The 21,681-nt window shown below is 42.3% G+C and overlaps 1 protein-coding gene across 2 annotated transcripts in view; it reads right to left on the bottom strand.

Annotated features, from left to right (window-relative positions):
- Positions 1 to 832: 832 nt before the first annotated feature.
- GPR107 (G protein-coupled receptor 107) overlaps positions 833 to 21,681 on the bottom strand; it is a 39,441-nt gene continuing 18,592 nt past the window's right edge. The window contains exons 14-18 of one of the 2 annotated variants that reach the window (XM_069873582.1): positions 21,559 to 21,602; positions 14,637 to 14,686; positions 13,858 to 13,941; positions 12,879 to 13,003; positions 833 to 6,461 (exon numbers count right to left, since the gene is read on the bottom strand). In XM_069873582.1, coding sequence (XP_069729683.1) covers positions 6,365 to 6,461; positions 12,879 to 13,003; positions 13,858 to 13,941; positions 14,637 to 14,686; positions 21,559 to 21,602 — 400 coding nt within the window. In that variant the 3' untranslated portion in view covers positions 833 to 6,364. Of the gene's footprint in view, positions 6,462 to 12,874; positions 13,004 to 13,857; positions 13,942 to 14,636; positions 14,687 to 21,558; positions 21,603 to 21,681 lie in introns of those variants that run through there. The other variant, XM_069873583.1, reaches the window with a different exon arrangement.

Raw genomic sequence — 21,681 nt, 5'->3', positions numbered from 1 at the left:
AGGGTAGAGAACAGAGGCTATTTTTGGCATTACCCCTCAGTGGTAGGATGAGAACTACAGGCTGAAGTGGAAGGAACATCTTGAAGAACTACATTTTGTGATGAAGGACACATCCTTGAGATGTGGGGGATTATCAGGAAAAACACTTCACAGAAATATTTTGCCCTTCTCATCCCTGCCAACTGGAAGCATGGTTAGATCCCAACATCTCAGGAAAAGAACTACAAAAGCCACAGATCAACTTCAGCCCAGTCTAAAACAAACAAGTCAAGGACTTGCCCTTTTGAGATAACATGGCCTGATCCACCGAGGATATTGCTTAAGATGCAAGTTTCAACCCTTAATTTGTATCTGGTCATCAAGGTTCAAAGCACCAGGCTCCTTGTCTTCCCCTGCATGGCAAGCTGACACCAAGCCCTGTGGAATAAGACCACTAGCAACAAGCTCTGCCTACGCCTGCCCTCCTGCCCGAGACTACTAGGCACTGGAAAAAAGGACTATGAGGAAATGCTTCCATTCACCTGAGAGAGTCTATAAAGCACTCCAGAAGTTCAGCTTACAAAACTAAAAGAGGATTGAAGTGCACACAAGCACAGCTGTAGGACCTGGAGAACTTTCAGCTCCAGGAAAGGCACCTCGGTGAATCCCACTGACAGCAAAGCTTTTCCCCTAGTTTTTCCTGCACAAGTTTTTTTATGCTTTGACCCTATATCCATGATGCAGATGTTAATGAATGCAAATGGAAGGCAGGGATGGGGAAACGCAGACTTCAGAAGCAATGGGTCAGCTTGGTTGCTAGCAGTTCAGAAGCAGAAAATGAGATGCATTAAACTTCTTTCTGGTCAATTTTTATTTTACACATTCGCATCACAGCAGGGAAACCAAGTTACACATACCATCTTGATTTGTATCTACCTTGCTTCTCTTCAAATACTGGTTGTTCTTTTATTAAAGCTTAAAAAAATACTGAAAAAAATCCATTTGTACATCTGAACATGAACTGAGGAACAGGATATTTACAGGTCACCAAAACCCCTGGAACTGGACCTTGCTGTACACAGGGAAGTCTTTTTGACTTCTTTTGGAGATCATTTACTAAATGAATTTAAAGCTACACTATACAAGGTGTCCTAAAGCTGCTTAATGACATAGGAGGATCTAGAATTAATTATTAATAGTTACTAAAGTGAAAGGGAAGCTATTTTGACCCATACTCTGTTTTGACAGAACAGGTACCAACCCAACGCCCCGGTACCCTAGCTACAAGATGAAGTGCTTCGGATAATGTGGAGGTCGGGCTCCACTTTTTTTATACAGAGAGCAGAACGCCAAGTGAAATCCCACAGGGAAATATTTATTAAGAACTGTCCTTTCTAAATGATCACTGCAGTCAGAACAAAAATGGGTTCTTGAGCCAGTCGTCCTACAAGGAGTGACTCTGCCCAGCCACGTACCTCTGGTGTTGTTACTTCACAAAGAAGTATCTCAATGTTCTTCTTAAAACCTGTTCTGGCACCTACAAGTTCGCAACACGGAGTTCTTACAGGATCATTGCTACAGCCAAGGAAGGAACTACAACAGGGGAAAACACACAGCTTCCCAATATTGCTAAGTAAAGGTGATTAATAAGCCCAATACAGCACCATATCCAGCAGCTATAAAGAAAGCCAGATTAATCCAATTTAGAACAATGTTTTCCAGCAAATCAACCCTAGGGAACACAAAGAAACATTGGTCAAGGGCCTCTGGGCAGCACCTGCCTCAGTTTTCAGGAAACATTGAGGTTACTGAAGTTACACTGTCTGAAACCTATGACCTTGCACGTCAGTCCCACCATGTTTCAAACATCACTGCACCTTCCAGCTGCTGCTGCAGCCCAGAGCTCCTGCTCTTGTTACAAAGGTGAAAGATGGGGAAACATTTTATGATTGAAGCTGAGGTCAAGACACAAAATCAATAAAACATTTGCTTTAAAGTAACAGCAGTTCGTTAGCTATCATGACAGGTCAGACTGAGGGAGACAAACCAGGCAGAGTGAAGGAGGAAGAATTTCCTTCCCTTCTATACCCACGCTACTACTCAATTGTTTTTTTAAGAGCTAAACCACTTCATTCTTTTCAGAGCTCAACAGAACATGTAAACTCCCAACATTTGTTTCAAATGCAGCCAGGCAACTTTCAAAGAGACAACAAAAACCCCTCCCTTTTTTGTCAATTTGATTGTCACTAGTCAGGCTGCATTTCTTTTCTCTAAGGAGAGCACACTATGAAGGAGATCTAACATCCTAAAAATCTCCCACTGGAGTTTCATGAATGCACACACTGGAGTGATCAGAACATGCCTTTTCACAGCTAGAAGGAGTGTTACAGTGCTTGAGGGTACATGCTGGATGCACATTCATGCTCAAAGAGTCCACTCAGCTTAGAGAAATACACCGTCCACATTCCTAGCTCCAAGACAAAATACTGCAATGCAGCAAATTTTTACAACATGCTCGCAGGGTATGCCAGCATGGAAATCCAGGAACAGGGCACTCAGCTGGAGAGAAACCGAACAATGCATTGCACTGATCACGACATGCTGAGCGAGATGACAACATGAAACAGCATCTTAATAGGACAGCATGTGGCTTCTTCAACTCGAACTGCTACAATCCGAGCGAGCAGCAGCAACGTTCCAGATGACCCCATTATGTCTTGCTATCTTTTAGTACGTGTCTTGATGAAGCATCAAGGAAAACATTTTTAGGCCTGGAGAAAGCAAGATTCTGGCAGTTGCACGACAAGGTTTCCTATGGAAGACAGCTTGCTGAACAGTTACAGCAGGAAGGAGGAGTGCATCCGTGGCATTTGCATGTCATCATCAATAGGGATTTATTGAGGCATAACCTGCATTACAACTGAAAACTGAACTTATTTCATTCTTGTCTGCAGAGGGTGCCGAGCACTCCACTGCAGCAACATACATGAATGCATTCAAAAGCATTTGCTGGGAATCACACCAGGCCTGCGTTTCCAGGATTCCATCAGGACACTGCTGTCTGCTTGCAGGTTGATCTGTGATCACTTCAGTAAAAGGCAGAGACAGGAAAGTAAGGCTGCATCCCCAAACTATCTGTAAAAGCCGTTAAGTACCTCTTCTATTTTCCCTCCCTGTGAAGGAAGGAGCTTCCTACCAGATATACAGCCTTCAGCATTTGAAAGGCAAGTATTGTGATTATCCTGCCTGGTAAGCTCGAAGCTGCTGCTTTTTCCTAGCAATACAATGTCAGGCACTAGCCAGTCATGCAGATGCAGGTTTGCCCTGGGAGGAAGGGGAGGGAGCAGCCCTCCCTTTGATGCTCTGCGGTGCAGCACACTGCTGCATGAGAAGCACAACTGCAGCCACTCTCTCCATCCTTCAACACCCCAGCCACCCTCCAATCCATCATACAAACTTATAAAACAATATTTTTTTTACCCGCTCCAAGGAAATCCAGAGAAAGTGGAAATTTACTTTGGAAATGGCTGCAGTAATAACCTTCTGTCACTCTGCGTTTGACTGGTACATCCACATTCATTTTCTTTACTAACGCTAAGGTCTGACTCGCTACTGCTGTATTGCTGGTTAGCATCCTGCATTAAGTGCCAGCTCAAGTCTTCCGTATAGAAGACTGCTGAGCTCAGGTCTGAACTTGGAAAAACTCTCTTCCGAAATATAGAGTACTGCCATGGCTTTTCATCCCAAGAGAAAAAAAAAATATTAAAAAATCATCCTTTTTTTGGACTTTGACTACTGAGCCAGGGACTTGGCAGATAAACCTACACCATACACAATTTTAGAAAAAAAGTACATATGAAGAAAAGAAATCCAAGACTAAGGTAAAAGCACTTGCCAAATCAGCAACTCCACCGATGCTGAGGTATGAAGTTGGTAGCTGTATGAACCAAGCTTAGCACAGGCTGGGATCCCAGAACAGTCTCTCACGCATTTAGGTGAAACGCCGCATCCATCAGAATTTCCCATCTCCTTTGCAAAATGCATGAACAGGTTCTACGCCAGCACAGTGCCCAGTTTACCAGCGATGCTGCACTTGTGTTCCTGACAGCAAATCCTCATCCCTTACAGGCTTCAAGTCTCCAGGATAACTACTCCAAACAAAGTTTGCAGCCTGTTTGAGTGGCCCATGGGATGCAGACAGTGACATTTCCACACAGAACTGTGTAGAACAAGAGAGAATGAGTTTTTCACATATTGTTCTTAAGTGTATAAAAGAGCTAGGACTGCCGATGTCTGCTTATAGTCCAATTTCTCAGACTTCAGCTACTTAATAGGTAGAACATTTCTTCACATAGGAGGTCTAAAAGGTCACGCAACAGCCTTGCTAGTGGTGCAGGCTCCCTGAACTAAAACTGTATCATTGCAAGACAACGACATCAGAAGTTAAACTATCACTGTTGTGATCACTAAACATTATAAATTGGGGAGGAAGACATAGAAGAGGGCTATTCTCATGCTTTACCTGAAGAAAAAAACAGTTCCAGGTATCAAAGCAGGAACCAACACCTGGGAAGAGAAGTAGCAACTGGAGAAAACAACGTTGCTCATCAAACAGCAAATCTTGGTATGGACTGCTCATTTAAGAGCTCTACAAACTCTGTTCAAGGCTAAGAAAGAAGTGGTTCAAGGTTCCAAAGAAAGTCCCCCTTCTAAACTTAAAGAATAAAAACCCTAGTTGCTAACAGTCCTCTACATCTCTGGGGCCCAACTGGTTAGTCTCTTCAGTCAAAAAAGCAATTCCTAAGTGAGTTTGTAAAAGCTGCGGTACATCCACAGCTCTGTGCCGATGGCTATCCCTGCCACTCTGACAGAAGCATTTTGCTCAACAGCACTATATGTCAATGTCTCTACATGAACATTAAGGCTTCAGTGGGTCAGAGAGTTAAATTTGATTTATTTTTCTTAAAGCTCACCCTCATTACATCAGTGAGCCACTTCCATCTCCCTCAAGATTAACAATTATCTGTTATGCCTTCCTACTATAGCTACGGACACCAGCTTGCCTTACCAACAATACCAGGGCACTACAGATAAAACACGTGTGGCATTTGTAACACGTCTGTAAAAGACTCCACTGCAAGTCTGCAGGTAATAGTAGAGACCTCTGTACTCCTCTGCACTGAGGTTCTGGTCATAATCTTTTCCTTCCCTGACAGAAAACATTTAGGACTGGAAACTGCAGGTGCCTGGCTTTGGTGGCAATACTATGCTGACAAGTTCAGCTCACCTCAAACAGCAATATCATTAATCCTACACAGCCAGAAAGGTACAAGTAATCACCCAGGGAGGCTAAGGAAATCAGGATAATGGTGAACTAGAGACATATGCTGCATTACACTTGCTAGACAGACTTCCACTGGAGATTTTGGTACTGTTTGTACTGTGCCAGAAAGAAGCATCTTTTTAAAATACCTTGAAAATATCTTATAGAGCAGATCAAAGTGCTCTGGGTCACAGCTTGAAATTAAATGTTTTAAGATAGCATGGCAGACCTCTAAAAAAGCAAGCATCAGTCTTACACCTCTTGTGTATTTCTTGTCAGGTGGGTGTGAATCAAGAGCAACTCCATCAACAGTGGAAAATTTACCTTAGTGCTGATTGCACTACAGGCCGGTGCTTTTAGGGAAGAACAGTTACTCACTCCCTGGATAGCAATACATTTGAAACCCTGACATATTCAAGTGGATACCTGCATGGATAAAGACAAGAAGATGCTTATCAGCCTTCCTGCTGATGCGAGTAGCGGCAGAACTCATCTGATCCAATACCCCATTTACTCTCTCAAATAATTGCAGTTGTTTCTATTCCTTTGTTTTGCAATGTTTTGTCCAAGCCAAAAGAAGGGTTTATAAAAAAAAGAAAAACAGTATAAATACTTACATCTCTTATCTTCTTTTCCCACCTTCCAATACTTCATAATTCCCAGCATACATGTTACATAGGAAGTGTGTACAGAGATATATATAAGCATTATATAAAATATATACTTTAGATACACACTACAGGTCTCTTTCCATATTAGTATTCCACATTCTGAAGAATGCAACTGCAAACAATTCGGAATACCAAATCGATCCAGAAAGCGGGGAAAAAAGAATAAGCTACCCCAAATCCCTAGGAAAGCTTCACACTCTTTGCAGGTACCAAGAGATCCCATTTTCTTATGATGAGAGGAAGAGTTGTATTTCTGCACTGCTTTGCTCCCCTTAGACACACCCCACGCCACAGTTTCAGTGTTGGGAAGTGCCAGTTGCTCCCTTTCCACTGAGAGTAATATTAATAAATTAAAAAAGTTTCTCTGAAAGTGCTGCCTCAGCCCAGTCCGTCATGCCGTGCTTTCCCACTCGCCCCGTAGCTCTGCCGAACCATTCACCACTTTCTTGACCTTCTTCATGCCTTCCATCACTCCAGAAGTCGTCACCCTGGAAGAGAAGGGAGAAACATCAGAGACTCCAACCTGAACCGAGACACCCATTTGACCAATAGCCCAGAATTGTGTTCCTGTGCGTAATAAATAACACTTCAAGCTCCTCACAAGCAAGACTCAACCCTCTTGAGGTTTGGCCTTTCCTATCACTATCATTTTGAGGGCCAGGTATCATCTTGGACAATACTGATAGGGGGTGGAAGCAAGGCTACTGTACTTGAGAACATCAAGCCCCCCCTCATCTATCATTAAACTAAACGAGCAAATCATATTTGCTGATATGTGAAAGAAGATAGTAGGGATAATTAAAATAGGTGATCATTTGCTACAGTTTGAGCAGCTTGCTTAAAAGTCATTTTGGTATACAACTGAGCACCCTTAATTCTGTGCATTACATAGTTTCTTCAGCATTTGCACTGCTTTTAATAGGTTCAACGTATTATTTGAATGCACACATGGGGGACAGTGCCACAAATGAACCTTATTAGCTTAATGCACACAAACTCCTGTTAATAGCAAAATTATTCAATGAGCAGCACAAAACAGGAGAGAGAGGCCACCCTTCTTATGGCATCCAATTCCGAATTTTGCATGGAAATCTGACCACTGCAACTACATCTACAACTTCATACCATTCAAACATTAGGCAGACTGAACTGTTCATCCAGCCAGAACAGCATCACTCCTCTCAGAACTACCTTGGCTCTCCCAACAAGCTTTTCAGCTCAGTAGCTTTTTGTGTTGCTATACAAAACAGGCTATTCGCATGCACAAGACATTCGCTTTATTCATTTGCACAATAAGATTCTCATTCCACACAGGTACTTCCTCCCTACAAGTGTGCTGCACAGGTAATTTTGGATGCTGAAAGTAAGAGTGCCAATAGCTCAAAGCATTCACAAGGGATGCCTGGAAGCACAGCTAGAACTGTCCTGTTCAAAGATGTTGCTGCTAGTCTGCACGTGCTTTCCCCTTGCTGTTTACTACGCAAGAATACTTCATTTGATCAGACCAGCTAACAACATTGCCACAGTACCACCCAAGAGGAGAAGTAATGTTCACTCTTCTAATGATCTCACACTCTTTGATAATACCCTTTGTTCCACGTTAGATATCAGCTTCTGCTCATGTACTGTAGAAGTAATTTACTCAAACTGGCATGTTCAGCGACTCCAGTCGTGGCAGTGCTGGGATTGTCAGTGGTTCAGACACTTTAGCTACATGAGCTCATGTTTAAGGCAACAGGGAAAGGGTCAGAAGAGAACACATCAAATAGTAACTTTATTGCCTATTGGAATTGAAAAAAAAAAGGGAGGGGAGGAAGAAAAGTAAGCAGGTCGCTTAAACAAGGAAGATGGAATTAATAAACATTTGCCTGGAAGAGACCACATGAAGCTTATCAGCACAGAGAAGCTGTAGATCTCTTAAGTTCTCCCTGTTGACAAAGGTTTTTCCCCACAGTCACATAGGAAAACTCCAGGGAAACATGAACTAGACAAAGTCACCAAAGTAGATGCATAACTAATTGGAAAAGCATATATTGAGATGGACTTAATGGTTTCCTGTCAAAAATGAAAGAACATTGAGCTCAGTTCCAGAGAGGTCTGTCCTGGTTTCACTTCTACTCCGTATTTTCAGTAATTGCCTGGGTAATGGAATAGAGAACTTGCTTATTAAATCTGCAGCACTAAGAGTTACATATCTGAGAACAAGACTACACACAGAAGGATTCTGGCAAATCGAAGCAATCATCTGAGAAATATGGGACAACACAGCAAGACAGCTACAAAGTTTACTCTTCAGAAATAATCAACTTCTTAATTCCAGACCAACGGGGTCTGTATCAGTTCTTCAGGGAGAAGCTGAGAACTACAATGGATCACAAACCAAAAGTGAGCCACTAACATAGCAGTGCAACAGCAGACACACTGGGATATGCAAACAGGAGTTTCACATGTGCACAACCCCAAAGTGGTCCTAACACGACTCACGGCTGGTAGAGCCCACCTGGCACACAGTCGAGATTTTAGCACTGTACTTTAATACAATTACAAACCCATTACACACCAAGACAATGACAAAAAAAGATTGGAGATCATGGCTAAGAGACAAAAGACTGCTACCATGAAGGGAAAAAATGATCAGCTACCTACTGATTATTACAGCCAGGTCAAGTCATGTCATTCATTACCCAAAAGGCCACTTATTGTTCTCGTCTTGCAACAACAAAGAACTGGGAGAGATTTTGGGCTGGACTCCTCAAGCAAGTTGTCCTGCTGTTGTGGCCAAGATATCAAGGAATGCCAAGCATTCAAAAGCATTTTCAGGCCTCCATGGTGGTGGATCTCAGCTGTCTTTTCTCTTGTTTTTTTTTTTTGTTTTATAGTCCAACAAGAAACACTAATACTGGCAGCAGCCACCCTTCCTAAGCTATTGCAAACTGGAGTGAAAACCAATCACTCACTGAGCAAAAAACTGATCTCAGCATGGGAAATGTGTTAGATAAAGAAAATCACTTCTAATGAAGAGTGTCATGAATCAGTCTGCCATGAAGCACAGCCTGAGAGAAAGCAGAGAAAAGCAACCAAGCAGGACTTCAAGTCTCAGCACAGAACAGGTTGCCTCATGACACAGTGAGAAACTCCAGATCCAAAGGCGTAAGCAAAGATAGATCAGTGTTGCCACAACAGTTCACTGTGTTGAGGCTGTTTAGGGCATAAAGAACAAACAACATCAGTCTCCACGCACTGAGTGAGATGGATTTTCTGAACTGAGAACAAAACCATTAATAGCTTTTCCTGCAATTCCTCCTCCAGTGGAACTACTTCAGCCTCACACATACCTATGAACATCATACCCAAGATTTGTAGCAAAGAACTTGGGGACATTTAAGGCAAACAGACCAAGCTAATGGAATCACGTACTGTCGGGGTTAAAGACAACCCCAAGCTGCTTCCCTTCCCCTTCCTCACTTAACCTTATCTACTGAACTGTTTATATTTGTTTGTGCCCCAGAAACAACATTAGGACTGGTTGCATGACAACTCGTTCTGCCAAGTGTAGCTGCACCTTTTCAAACAGAGTACTGGAATCTAACAAACTGTCAGAGACGAGCCCACATCCTGACAGAACAGGCTCAAGAGGCCACCCAGCACAGAACACACAGAAAGCCACCTTGTTGGTGACAAATGGCTATCAGCCCTTCTTGAAAAAGAACAGACTAGTCGTTAGTTGAGGGTTAGTCACACCCACCTCTCGTCCACCAGGACAACTTCTATTGAGTCGGGTATAAGTGAAGATAAAGTCCTACAGCATTTGTGGATGCTTTCTCCGAAAGAGAGAGGCATGCTCATTGAAAAGACTTACTACAAGTTACCTTTGCTGTTCTTGATTTATATTTGATTTTTAAGAGTCACAAGGATTTACAGAGGGAGGATTTGTGCCTTACATTGCTTCTGTCACAGACACATCGTCTTTGAGTTTGTCTTGAAACTCTGCAGACTGCCACACTGTCCTTAGTGATATTTATATTTACTGCCAGACTGAGTTTTGTATAGTTTGCACTGCATGAGAAGAGGCATGAACTAGAAGGCTGCACTTAAAATATTTTGGTGAGTTTTTTTAACTGGAAGGCATGCAAGCCTGGAAAGCAGGCTTGGTGATCTCGTGGCTTTCCCCTCCATTGCTTCATACAAGCGTTGAGTCTAAAGGAAGAGAATGATTCTGCAGCAAATGCTTTCAAGAGCCTGATTTTAACAAAAACCCCTCTGGGAGAGGAATACCACCATAAAACATAGCAGTACAGCACAGCAGAACACCAAGAAGTTTGAAGTTTGCAGGCTTTTAACTTCTGCAATGGCCTCTGAAGGGAAGGGTATTTATCACATCAAAGATAAAGCACACTCATGCAATGGTTAGTCAGGATGCTGTCAGGCACTTAGTCACTTGCTCCAACAAGCCTTAATATTTTTTTTCCTCCACAGAAACAACCTTTAACATTTATAAAAGCAAAAATAGGACCAGCAAGACCAAGTCAATGAGAAGTTGAATGCACTTTGATTGCAGCACTTCACCTGTCACAGAATGTGCAAACACCACACTTTTCAAATGCGTGCACACTGAATCTCCCTTAGGCAGCTGAGGATGGAAGAACAGGACTCTTGCAGATTATACCCTGCCAAGTGCCCAAATGGAGTAAAACTTCTAGTGAATCAGATCAGAAAAATTCAAGCCAGGCTAAGAGGAACAAACCCACAAAGCACAACAATGGAAACTCCCATGGCAAAGAGCAAAATGCCTTACTGGGAAAAATCTCACAAGGAATTCCAATTCCTGAGTTTCTGGTAATGGTTTCACTACAGCAAGATGTAAATAATTTCATTAGGTCATTAAACTTCCTCCAGCTTATTCTTGGCAGATTGTGTTAAATTTAGCAGCTTCTCCAATTTACTGAAATTGCTACATGTGAAAGGTGCCATATTATTAGTCCTAAAAAAGAAAACCCAAGTACAATTTCATTAAGCATGTCACGCAAAGCTGAAATCCACTCTAACAGGCAATCTTGTAAGAAGGAAAAAAAAAAAAGCGCTCATTTCTATACGATCACAAATCCTGCCACATCTTCGAGTTCAGACAGTGTCTTCCTAATGTGGATGCTTACTTTCCAAGTCTCAGACTGAAATCAACTTCTTACATAAGCCATTTAAGTGCTTTTAAGTGATAGTGCTTTTAGGGTCACTGCCCACCAGTTGGATTCTACTTCCAACAAGGACAGATGTTATGGATCCAAAGCAAAAATAACTACAAATTGGAAACATTTGTTACTAGAGAGATTGGTGAAAAATAAAACTCCTTGCCTGACTCCTCATCTGGAGTTGTGTCCCCAGCTCTGGAATCCTCAACATAAGAAGAATATGGAACTGTTGGAACGGGTGCAGAAGAGGCTAAAAAGATGATCAGAGGGCTGGAACACCTCCCATACGAGGACAGGCTGAGAGAGCTGGGCTTGTTCAGCCTGGAGAAGAGAAGGCTCCAAGGAGACCTTAGAGTGACCTTCCAGTACCTGAAGGGGCTACAAGAAACCTGGGGAGGGACTGTTTACAAAGGCTTGTGGTGATAGGACTGGGGGCATTGGGGATAAACTGGAGAGGGTCAGATTTAGACTAGACACAAGGAAGAATTACTTCACGATGAGAGTGGGGAAGCACTGGCCCAGGTTGCCCATGGAAGTTGTGGCTGCCCCATCCCTGCAGGTGTTCAAGGCCAGGTTGGATGGGGCTTGGACAACCTGATCCAGTGAGAGGTGTCATGGCAAGCGGGTTGGAACTAGATGACCTTATAGTCCCTTCCAACCCAAACCATTCTAAGATTCTACAAGATTTTGGGCTGGATTCTACCTCATACCTCCTTGAGGAAACTCCCCAATAAGATCCATTTCTTTCTGAGCTAACTAGGAGGACAAACACATTCTGACTTTCTTTTCCCCCACAATAAAAACTGGAGCATTGATTTGTTTCATCCAAAATGAAGTAAGAGAGATTTGCCAAACTGGAAATCAACTCTTCAGAACAGGCTTCTGAGCCCGTACATGAACTGCAATTATGCATGAAGTGTGTAACTACTGAAAAGATTAGGTTAGCTCAGCTCCTATTAAGGCAACAGATTCTGTGGCAATTATAGCTGTATTCAACACTCCTGGCATGCTGAATTTCTGAGGGCAGTTTCTATTACAGATTCAGAAATGCCACTCATTTTAAATCCCCAGAAAACCACTGCAAAGAAAATGACAGGGACTTAGGTTGAGCCTCACATGAACTTTTCAGACTATCTTGGGTCCTGCTGTGTTTGTGGTGCCTCGTGGTTTAGCCGCAAGGAATAGAACAGGGTAGAGTGTCAATAAAAATCCACCTCCACAGCTCAGTGTTACTGAATATAAATTTCTGCAAAGCTACAGGCTGAACTTCAGGGTAGAAGTGACCTTACACCATATTCTGTGGATTGGTAGTTCACTGCTGTCAGTGGTTTAGTTGATTGTTTGCTTTTTTAAATATGAAGCATTAGTGACAATCTGCAAGGCTCACTGGTGTTCAGTAACAGATTAAATAGAAGCTTTTTAAACTGGTATTTTCATGGGCATCTCTTCGCCTCACGAAAAGCTTTACCAGATTATTCCACACTACTGCAAAACCCAGCTCAGAGGCTCCTATGCATATCACGTATCTCTTTGGTAGTTTAATACACATCAAATAGACACCTGATCCTTAAATGTGTGGGCAGATCTTAATCTTTTTCAAAGAAGGATTTAGAGAGATTAAAGTAAACTGTTCTTAAACACTCGTTTTTCAACATTCATCTTCTCAAATCAAGTGAAGAGGTAAAAAAAAAATCAACAAATAAAGAAGAGGGGTTTTACACAGCTTCCATCTCTAAGTCATCCTCATCGTCTTGAGAAAGCTGTAGGTAGGGGTTGTCTGATGCTGGACGGAACTTGTACCCAGTGAGGACGAAAAACACAAGTGTGGCCATCTCATCCAGCAGCTGCAAGTAAAAAGACAATGTTGAAGTCCAGTCCTGTAATCCTTCATGGTCATAAAACGTTTCTCCTCGTTCATAAAGTTCAAGATTTAATGGCCAAGAAGCCAGTGCCACAGCAGAAATAAAGTAATCCATATCCTGGTATCATTAATCCCAGGCTAAAGTCTGTCAACCTTTGTTTTTACAACTTTCCCCATCACTTTAAATACAGTTACAGTTCTAGCCATCACTCCAGTGACTTGAAATAACTACAGCAAGGCTTGCCTTCTAAATGGGGAAAAAAATAATCATCCCCAAGTTGTTCAATATTTTCAACAGTTAATGTATTCCAATGACTCCCTGCACAGTTACTTGGATTATATGTTAAGAAATCAAGTATTTAAAAGTCACTTGGCAAATACAGCTTGTAGATGAAGAACGAAAGCCTATTCCACCAGCTCCCGGGGGCCTCAATTACACAGGGCAAATCCAACTAGTTTTTCTCCTTTGTATGTTCTTGATTAATTTCCTTCAGACATTTTTAAATTGAAAGACAAAAATCAATAATGCAATTACTTTCAGACATCTCATGTATAATCCAGCAGCCTTGCTGGACAAACACAGAACTAAAAATATATTCCTGCCACTTTAGGCACATCAGTGATAAAAGCCAGGAGAAGATGGGGTAAAGCATTGGGCTTTGAGATGTTCTACTACATGAGGAACACAAGGGTGAGGGTGGAGAGTCCCTACAACACAAGGAACAATTTATGGATCTTTCTCTGGTACACTCATATTTAAAGAATATCACAAACAAATAAATAAATAAAAACCCAACAAATCAAGGAGTGGATGCATTTTGCTTTGCTGGCAAATACCTGGTACAGCCACTTCCACTGGAATGGAACAGCAATCTTTATGAAAATTGCTATGATCCTCGTGAAGTAAATGTAACACACGATCTGGGAAGGAAAAGGAGAAAGCATGAATGAGAAGAATAGCATCCTTATAGAACCTTTTACAGAAGAATAGCTCAAACAATTGCCATACAACTCATCATGTCAGATTAGTCTTACTATGCTCGTTGATAAGCATGGAAGATATAGTCTGAGGGCTCTGCTGCTTGTTGAACATACAAACAACTAAAATTATTTAACTTACAGCTGAAAAATGCTTTAAGCATTAAGATTTTGTAGAACTAGAAGACTGTAATTTATCTTATCACTCCTAAGAGTCTGAAATGAGGCCATTGGAAATCATTAAGAAGCCTGTGCTCTCTTGGGAGGTAAGCTCACGGCTCCCATGGACTTAACCAGAAACTGCACGTATGCATCTCAAGGCACCATTTGGTCCCAAGTTTATTTTTTAGCAAGTTTACAGTACGTTATTCAAGCCCATCAATTCAACTGGCAGCTCAAGCTGTCTCCAGAGGAAATTAGTAAGCATTACAAATAGATGGAACCAAATTAAAGATAGACAGAAGGGAGTGAAGGGAAGTTGCTGTGAGGATTTTAAGTACCAAAGGACAGCACTGCAACAGAACTGGGAACATCTCCACCACATCCACTGGATATAGTGACTTCCAACAAGCAATCCATCAAAAGGCTTGAACAGCTTCTAAATGTTCTGTATGTATGTGTACTGATGTTTTACTTACCATAACATAGTAATGTCTGAAAAGCTTCAGCTTTGCTAGGTTAATGGCAGCTATCAAGAGAACACAAAAGTCCATCAAAAAATTAATTAAAATGAGACAAAGTTTCTTTTAATACTTGTCTATAAGGTAGGTAAGTGCTCAAAAGTAGGACTTGAGTAACCCCAGAATAGAAGGTATGCCCCACAACCCACTGGGCTCCAAGGAGCGCCAATCTGGCTTCTCTAGGTACTGGGCAGCTCCTAGGCTGGAGTGAACTCCCTCTTAAAAAGGTAACTCTTAGATCACTTTTACACTAAATTTTACATGCATGCACTCTACAATATAAAACCTCTCTCTAATGCTTATCTGTAGCTAGCCAACTACATGCCATCACCCCAGTCCTGCCAGAAGGGCTACACAGCACTTGACAACACCTCCTAGAAAATCCAGGTCCTTTCTAGAACACTTCCTGACCTGCTTTGTGTCCTCAGCTGACCTAAGAGACTTTGAAGCGCTTGCAGCTCTAGGAACCACTGTATCTCGTTGAACAGTAGCAGAAATATTTTAACGTCTACATAGCATCCTCTGTCATTTATGGCTCAGTCATAACTTACAAGTGAAATGGCAAGTCAGCTCATAGCAAACGCACGTTTCAGGCACAAATGATGTGAGCTAAGGCCCCGGGCTAACCTGCGTTTACAGGACCGATTACATCGGCTCTTGAGGAACAGAGCAGATATTCATGTGAACAAGCAGAGGTCAGCAGCTGATGGAACAGCTGTCAGCTCTGGTTTGAGAGCCAGGTTTGAGAAGCACAGCAGAATTACAAATACAGACTCCTGGTGGTTTTGTGACAACAAGAGAGGCAAAGAGTCCAAGATATGTTGACAGCCTACAGAGATGCAGTTTAGAGTCAATGAACACAAGCTGCCGGTTAGAAAGCACTGTCACATACATACTGGTACTTCCCTCAAGCCCTCATGATTTTTTTTAATCAGATGTGGAAGTGCAACACATAATGCCTAAGGTCACCTGCACCCCCTCCAACAAACTGCCCACTGCAAGAAGCACATTTATAAAAGGCTGCATGTATTTACAGATGTAAACTCTTCCAGGTTCATAACAGTGCAAAATACACTATTACACACCAGGAAAAGGAAGGCTGACAGCTACCAAAAATGCTTCACTTTCTGTGACAAAAAGCTTTTCTTACAGAAAGATGTCAAACTGTTACAGTTCCCACTACATAAGCTACAGTGAAAAGACAACATTCTGTCATAGACCTACTTTGCACAATCCAGGGATCAAGAGTAACTTCTCAAAACTTACCTTTAGTGTTCCTGCAAAACCACTGAAAGCTACAGGCACCTCGAGACAGATACAAACCCTCCTCCAGCAGATGTACTATAACAACGGTACCTGACTAACACAAGGCATAAACTGACTGACAGGTAGATAAAACTAAGCTAAGAGCTTGATTTAGAGCTGGCTAGTGGCTTCTACGTGTTTCCAAATGGTATGTTTAGCTTTTGACAGAGCACAGGGAATGACAGTAAGAGAAAGCAGAGCCAGAGCTCAAGAGGGAAAAAACAAACCTTATTTGTGGAGGAATACCAGGTTTACTTCCACACAGCTTAAGGTGCACTGCACACCACTCATCCAGATACCAGACTGCATTGGCTTTGGGCAAGACTGTGCTCATGGGGGCACAAGACAGCACAGGAGCACCAGGAATCTCCCTTCTGGACTGCAGTATGAACCGCTAAATATAGAATAGCATCTACTTTGCAATATACAGTTCTGGACTCCAGAAAGCAGTGCCCAAGCTCTACATTTGCATCTGTACAATATCGGCAGTTAAGCACAGAGCACTTCCCTAGGCAACAGATGGCCAAACCTGGAACTGTCAGAAAAACAATCTGACTAAATCCCCAGCTAAATCTAGCCTTGAGACATTGGTTTAGCTACTTCTCCCTCATTTTTATTCCTCACAAAAGCTAGGTTTCCACATTTAAATAGCAAAAACTTATGGATTTTCATGGGTCTAGTGCTCTACCACATAACCTAACATTAAAAGCTTTTCAAAACACAGTTGGAGAAAGATTAAAGTGCATAAATATGTAGGACAAACTCATTAAATCATGAAGCAGGGAAGCAATATTGTACTATTTAAAGGAGAGCTACATTAAGTGGGACCATGAAGATCTTGTGATTTACCGCATACCGGTTTGCACACAGAAGGATCTATTTCGAACTCAATGCATTCATCTTCAAAACTGCCACCAACTGGTGCAATGACAGGCCATGAGAATTACCAGGCTTTGTAGTTAAAGGAACACCAACTCAACAGCTGTGATTCAAACTGCCAGTCCATCAAGGCTTTGCAGTCAACAACTAAGCTGGGGAGTGACTCCTGTTGGATTCAGGCAGTGCATAGGAGGAAAGGATAGCGAAGCCAAATATCTGGCTGCCAACCGAAGTGTCACAATGCCACCTCTCCCAGCTGATGAAGCACAGCTCAAGATCTCACCCACTCACTGTGATAATCAATACCAACGTATCATAGGTTGGTACTTCCAGAGAGTTAGAATGGCTGGGCATAGGAAAGAAGGGTGAGGGGGGAAGAAAAAAGAAATAAAGACAATCATCACCAAGCAGAAAGACTAAAGAACCACCTCTACGAGCTGGCTTGCTTATTTATCACAACTAGTTGCTCTTCTGTAGCTGCCTCAGTTTCAGGAATACTTCTCTCCACTACCAGATACTAAAGTCAGTATTAATGCACGTCTACAAAATTCAGGCAGTTTTGGGTTTTTTTTTTCAAACAGCTCAAAGTTACAGCACACACTGTTCCGGAGAAAGTCCAGAATCATTGCTGCTTGGCATCAGCAGCCTGTGAATTCCTTTTTCACAGGCTGAATGTGCTCCAAGCAGTAACAGTTGAGTTCTGCTATGCTGGACACTTTTATACTTTGATTCACCTTCACCAGGCAGTCCAGACACCAACAGCGACACTTGCAAGCAGAGAGGCTGGGCCAGCAGCTATCACGTACAACTTAAATCACTTGCAGTCCCAACCTGTAAAGCTGTGATAACACAGCAGCAACCACAGCATGCAGTGAAGGTTGAGTAAATTTATGTTTTGAGTATGATAACCATTCTTCAAGGAAAAGTAAACTACAGAGAAGGTAAAAAAAAAATAGACAGTTTATACCAAGTTCTTACAAATTAATCCATACTTGTGTTCCACCTCTTTCATAAAGTAATTAAAAAGATAAAAGCCATCCTCCAAGAAAGGTTTATAACATCTATACCTTGCTTCCTTCAGTTTCCCCTCTCTACCTCCATTTGTAACAGCTTGTACCTGCAATAGCCTGATCTGCAGCAATCAAAACATATCACACCACACAATTCAGATAATCAGTCTCTTTTTCAGATTGCCCCCCTGTGCTAATTTTAATGCTGAGACAGTCTATGAGATAGGGAAAAAGAAAATCAGACCATCCAGTATAGCCTTGCACACTGTCAGGCAATGGCTTTTTGATGAAAAAAACCACCTTTTTTAGACTAGGTATGCAATCGGAATAAGAGCACCGCAGCCAAGGGCATAGGGAGCTCAAGTCCAGAAAATACAGCACACAAGGGCAAACCATAATGCACCTTGAGTGAGCACGGTGAAGTACAGCTAAGAATATTTCAACAATGCTTTGCGTGCTGTGCGAACTCTAGTGCATTTAAGATGCAATCTCTGCCATTACCTAACAGTAAATGGAAGTTCTCTATTCTCCCCAAGAATGAAGCATATATGTAGATCTAACTTCAAAAAGCCACTCCAGGAAAAACCGAGTATGGCCCTATAATCTCCACAGCACTCTGCTTAAAAGTATTCCTGTACTAGAAAGAAGAGGTCAAGCAAACAGATGCAGCAACTCTGTCGCGTGAGAAGGTGGCACGGACACTAGTTAATATCTAATATTCTGAAACACATCAGCCGTTTAGCACTGAAGTTCCCCACCAGGGTCAGAAAAAAGTCCAAAGTACAGGATAAGGAATGTATCTTCAACACGTAACTGCTACATCCATCCTGATGGGCTGGAAGTGGCACACTGGGACATAACTGGCCTATTTTATTTCTCAATGTTTTTCAGCTCTCCAGTGCTATCCACTGAGGTCTCGACATCTATATTGCTGAGCTTTATCTAAAGGTTTGAGATGCCCACATATTGCCTCGGGCATGTTTACCCCCACGCTATCCCCCTCCTCCTCACTGGAGAGCTGCGGAGGTGTTTTAGCATGGGTCTCCACAGAGCCATCACCTCCAGCGTCTGCTGAGCTAAGCTAAGCAGAAGGTGTTCCGCACCACGCAGGACCAGGCTCTTTGCTCACAGCATTTTTGTGGTACAGAAGCAGGAAGACACTAAATACAGCAAATGTTTTTTTACTGACATGGGGGCAAGCATGAAAGCATTAATCATCATTTGCCCACTGCACAGCGTGCAGGGAAAGCTGCCTGCGAGCTACACAGCACAATGTATTCTCCTTAATCCTGCTGCCAATTATGACACAAGACAGTGCTTCAGGGGAACAGCTAACCATTCGCAATCAGACTGTACCGAGTTTCACATCCCTCACCACACTCAGAGGTACAAAACCAACAAAACCTGCAGTGGTGCTTCCAGTGCTTCCTCCCTCAAACAGATGACATGACACACACAAGTGGGTTATAAGACTCAAGAGATTCAGCGACCGAGAACTTAAGAGTTTCAAACAACAATAACCATGTTTACCACAACATGCTCCCTCTCTTCCAGTTCTCACACCGCCTGTAAACAAAGCAGTGGTAGTTGAGCAGCTTTCCAGCTCAAACAGTTCTAGTTGAGTTTACAAGGCTGATTTCCTTAAATGTGCACAACATTTAATCTACAAATGTAATGCAGAACCTAGAAAGTATGCTCCCAACTGAAATAAAAAGACAGTGACAGAGCACGGAGCTGCAGCTATGCACTTGGCTTGAGTCTGAAGGTGATACTTCTTTCCCCTTTTAAAAGGGGAAGAAAAAAGCTTCTAAAAATGGGATGTTCAAGATGAAAAAGCCTGTGTAGGTCAGGTATTTTGCTTTAAACGTCACCTTCAAGGGGAAAAAAAAATCAAACAACCAGGCAGCTCAAACTCAGCTGTACCACTGTGCCATGCCTACTCTTCACCAGCAATCCACAGCATAACTGTCTTCTGGGACAGTTATGGCTTTAAACTCATTCCTCTAGCTTTCCCACTTTATTTTTAAAGACGATTTTCTAAATAAGTTTAAGTGACCATTACCTAGTAACTCCAAATCGCTGCTACTTATAACAAGCCATTTTAATAACTGTATATTGCTAATACAAAGGCCTATGACAAATATAGCTGTAAGACTAAAAGACCACAGGTCTGACCAGCCTTCTGCTTCATCTCTAGTCCAGTCACACCACAGTCATGGCTGCACTTGACCCAGGGGAACGCTATCTAAAAACAGGCTGTTAAGTACCTAAAAGAGGGCAACACAGTCAGGAAACACCACTAGGATATTGAAGCTACTCATTGATAAGCCTAACATGAATGATTTTACTTGATTATAGCGCAACCAAATTAGTTCTGGTTTTCTCAACCAGGCACACTAGCAGAATGACATCATTAGGTAACATTCTGCTCCTGGCATCCCATTGCCATTCACCTGTTCCCCATGGGCTCCTATCAAGGGCCCCCAAACACTCCAACCACATTGTATTCCATGAGTCCCAGCACTGTGTCTGCCTTGGCCACAATTTAGTGCCTATGTTTTCCCTGAAAAAATTTTTCCTTACCTTCTTTTACTATTCATGTAGCATGCTAAGTGCCTCCCAACACTCAATAATTGAACGTGCAGGATCTGCACAACCAGATGGTAACATCAGCAGGTAAAGCATAGTAACAGCAGCAGGTCCGCAAGCAACATTTATGATAAGAAGCACTGTTACCCATGGAGAACACCGCAAAACAGAGGACTCTGAACAGTCCTTCAGGGGCTACTGTGCCTAGCACAGACGTGCTGTAAAGACACAAACCATGTATTCGATCACCCTTTTTTTTTTTGCCTCCAGCCTACACTTCCATATAGCCTTCATAACTACTTGGTTTTACTCAGCTCTGGATTCCATCCATTGCTATGAACCGTGGACAGGTCCAGTCTTTATACTGAACATCCTTGATGTCAGCCAGCTTACTTTTCCCCTTCGCTGAATGTTGGGAAGTTCAACAAACTCCAGGGCACCATCTTGTGATGAGAAGTACCCAGTGCAAGGTAGGCACAGTGCGATCACCTGAGGCCACGGAGCCAGTGAGGGTTTGTGTCTCATTTACCCACACTGGCTGCTGAGCGCTCAGCATCAGAATCATCACAAGCTCCACTGCCACCCAGCAGTTCTGCCGTAGTTACAGGAAAGCAACTCAAGAACTGTGTGACACTGAATGCCAATTTATGTTTTGTTTCATAATGAGGTTTGTTTCCTTCTGTTCTGACAGGCACAGATTTCTGCAGAAATTGAAATAAGGGCAGCTATTTTGACTAATAGTGAGCAGCTCTACAATTCATTTCTAGTTCTGCTTCTGAACACTCAAGTCTGAGAAAAGGCAGAAAATCTGTCAGGACAATTTGCTGTAGATGTCATGTCCAGCTCAGGTTCTCAGAGCTGTGCAAATATGAGAACGAGTTCCACACATGAGCTCTAATAGTCAGCACAAGACATAAGAAAGGTCATTTTCCAGAAGTTATTCCCATAAGCCTACTGAGGAAAAATAATGTGACAGCAACATAGGGTAGATTGGCAGGTTTAGTTTACATATTTCAAATCAGCACCATGTGCTTGAAATTCTAGCATTATCTTATGGCACACAGCATAAACCAGAAAAAACATGACAGATTACTTGCCTTTCCCATCTGTTGCTGAAGCCTCCTGTAAATGTCTTATTGACCTGAAAAAATAAGGAGTAGATAAGCTATAATTTTTGCACTCTCTTGTCATTGTAGCCCTCAAATGCCGACAAGTTTCGT

Source organism: Phaenicophaeus curvirostris, chromosome 20 (assembly GCF_032191515.1).
Source record: "Phaenicophaeus curvirostris isolate KB17595 chromosome 20, BPBGC_Pcur_1.0, whole genome shotgun sequence".
NCBI lineage: Eukaryota > Metazoa > Chordata > Aves > Cuculiformes > Cuculidae > Phaenicophaeus > Phaenicophaeus curvirostris.
This window is presented reverse-complemented; position numbering and strand designations above follow the sequence as displayed.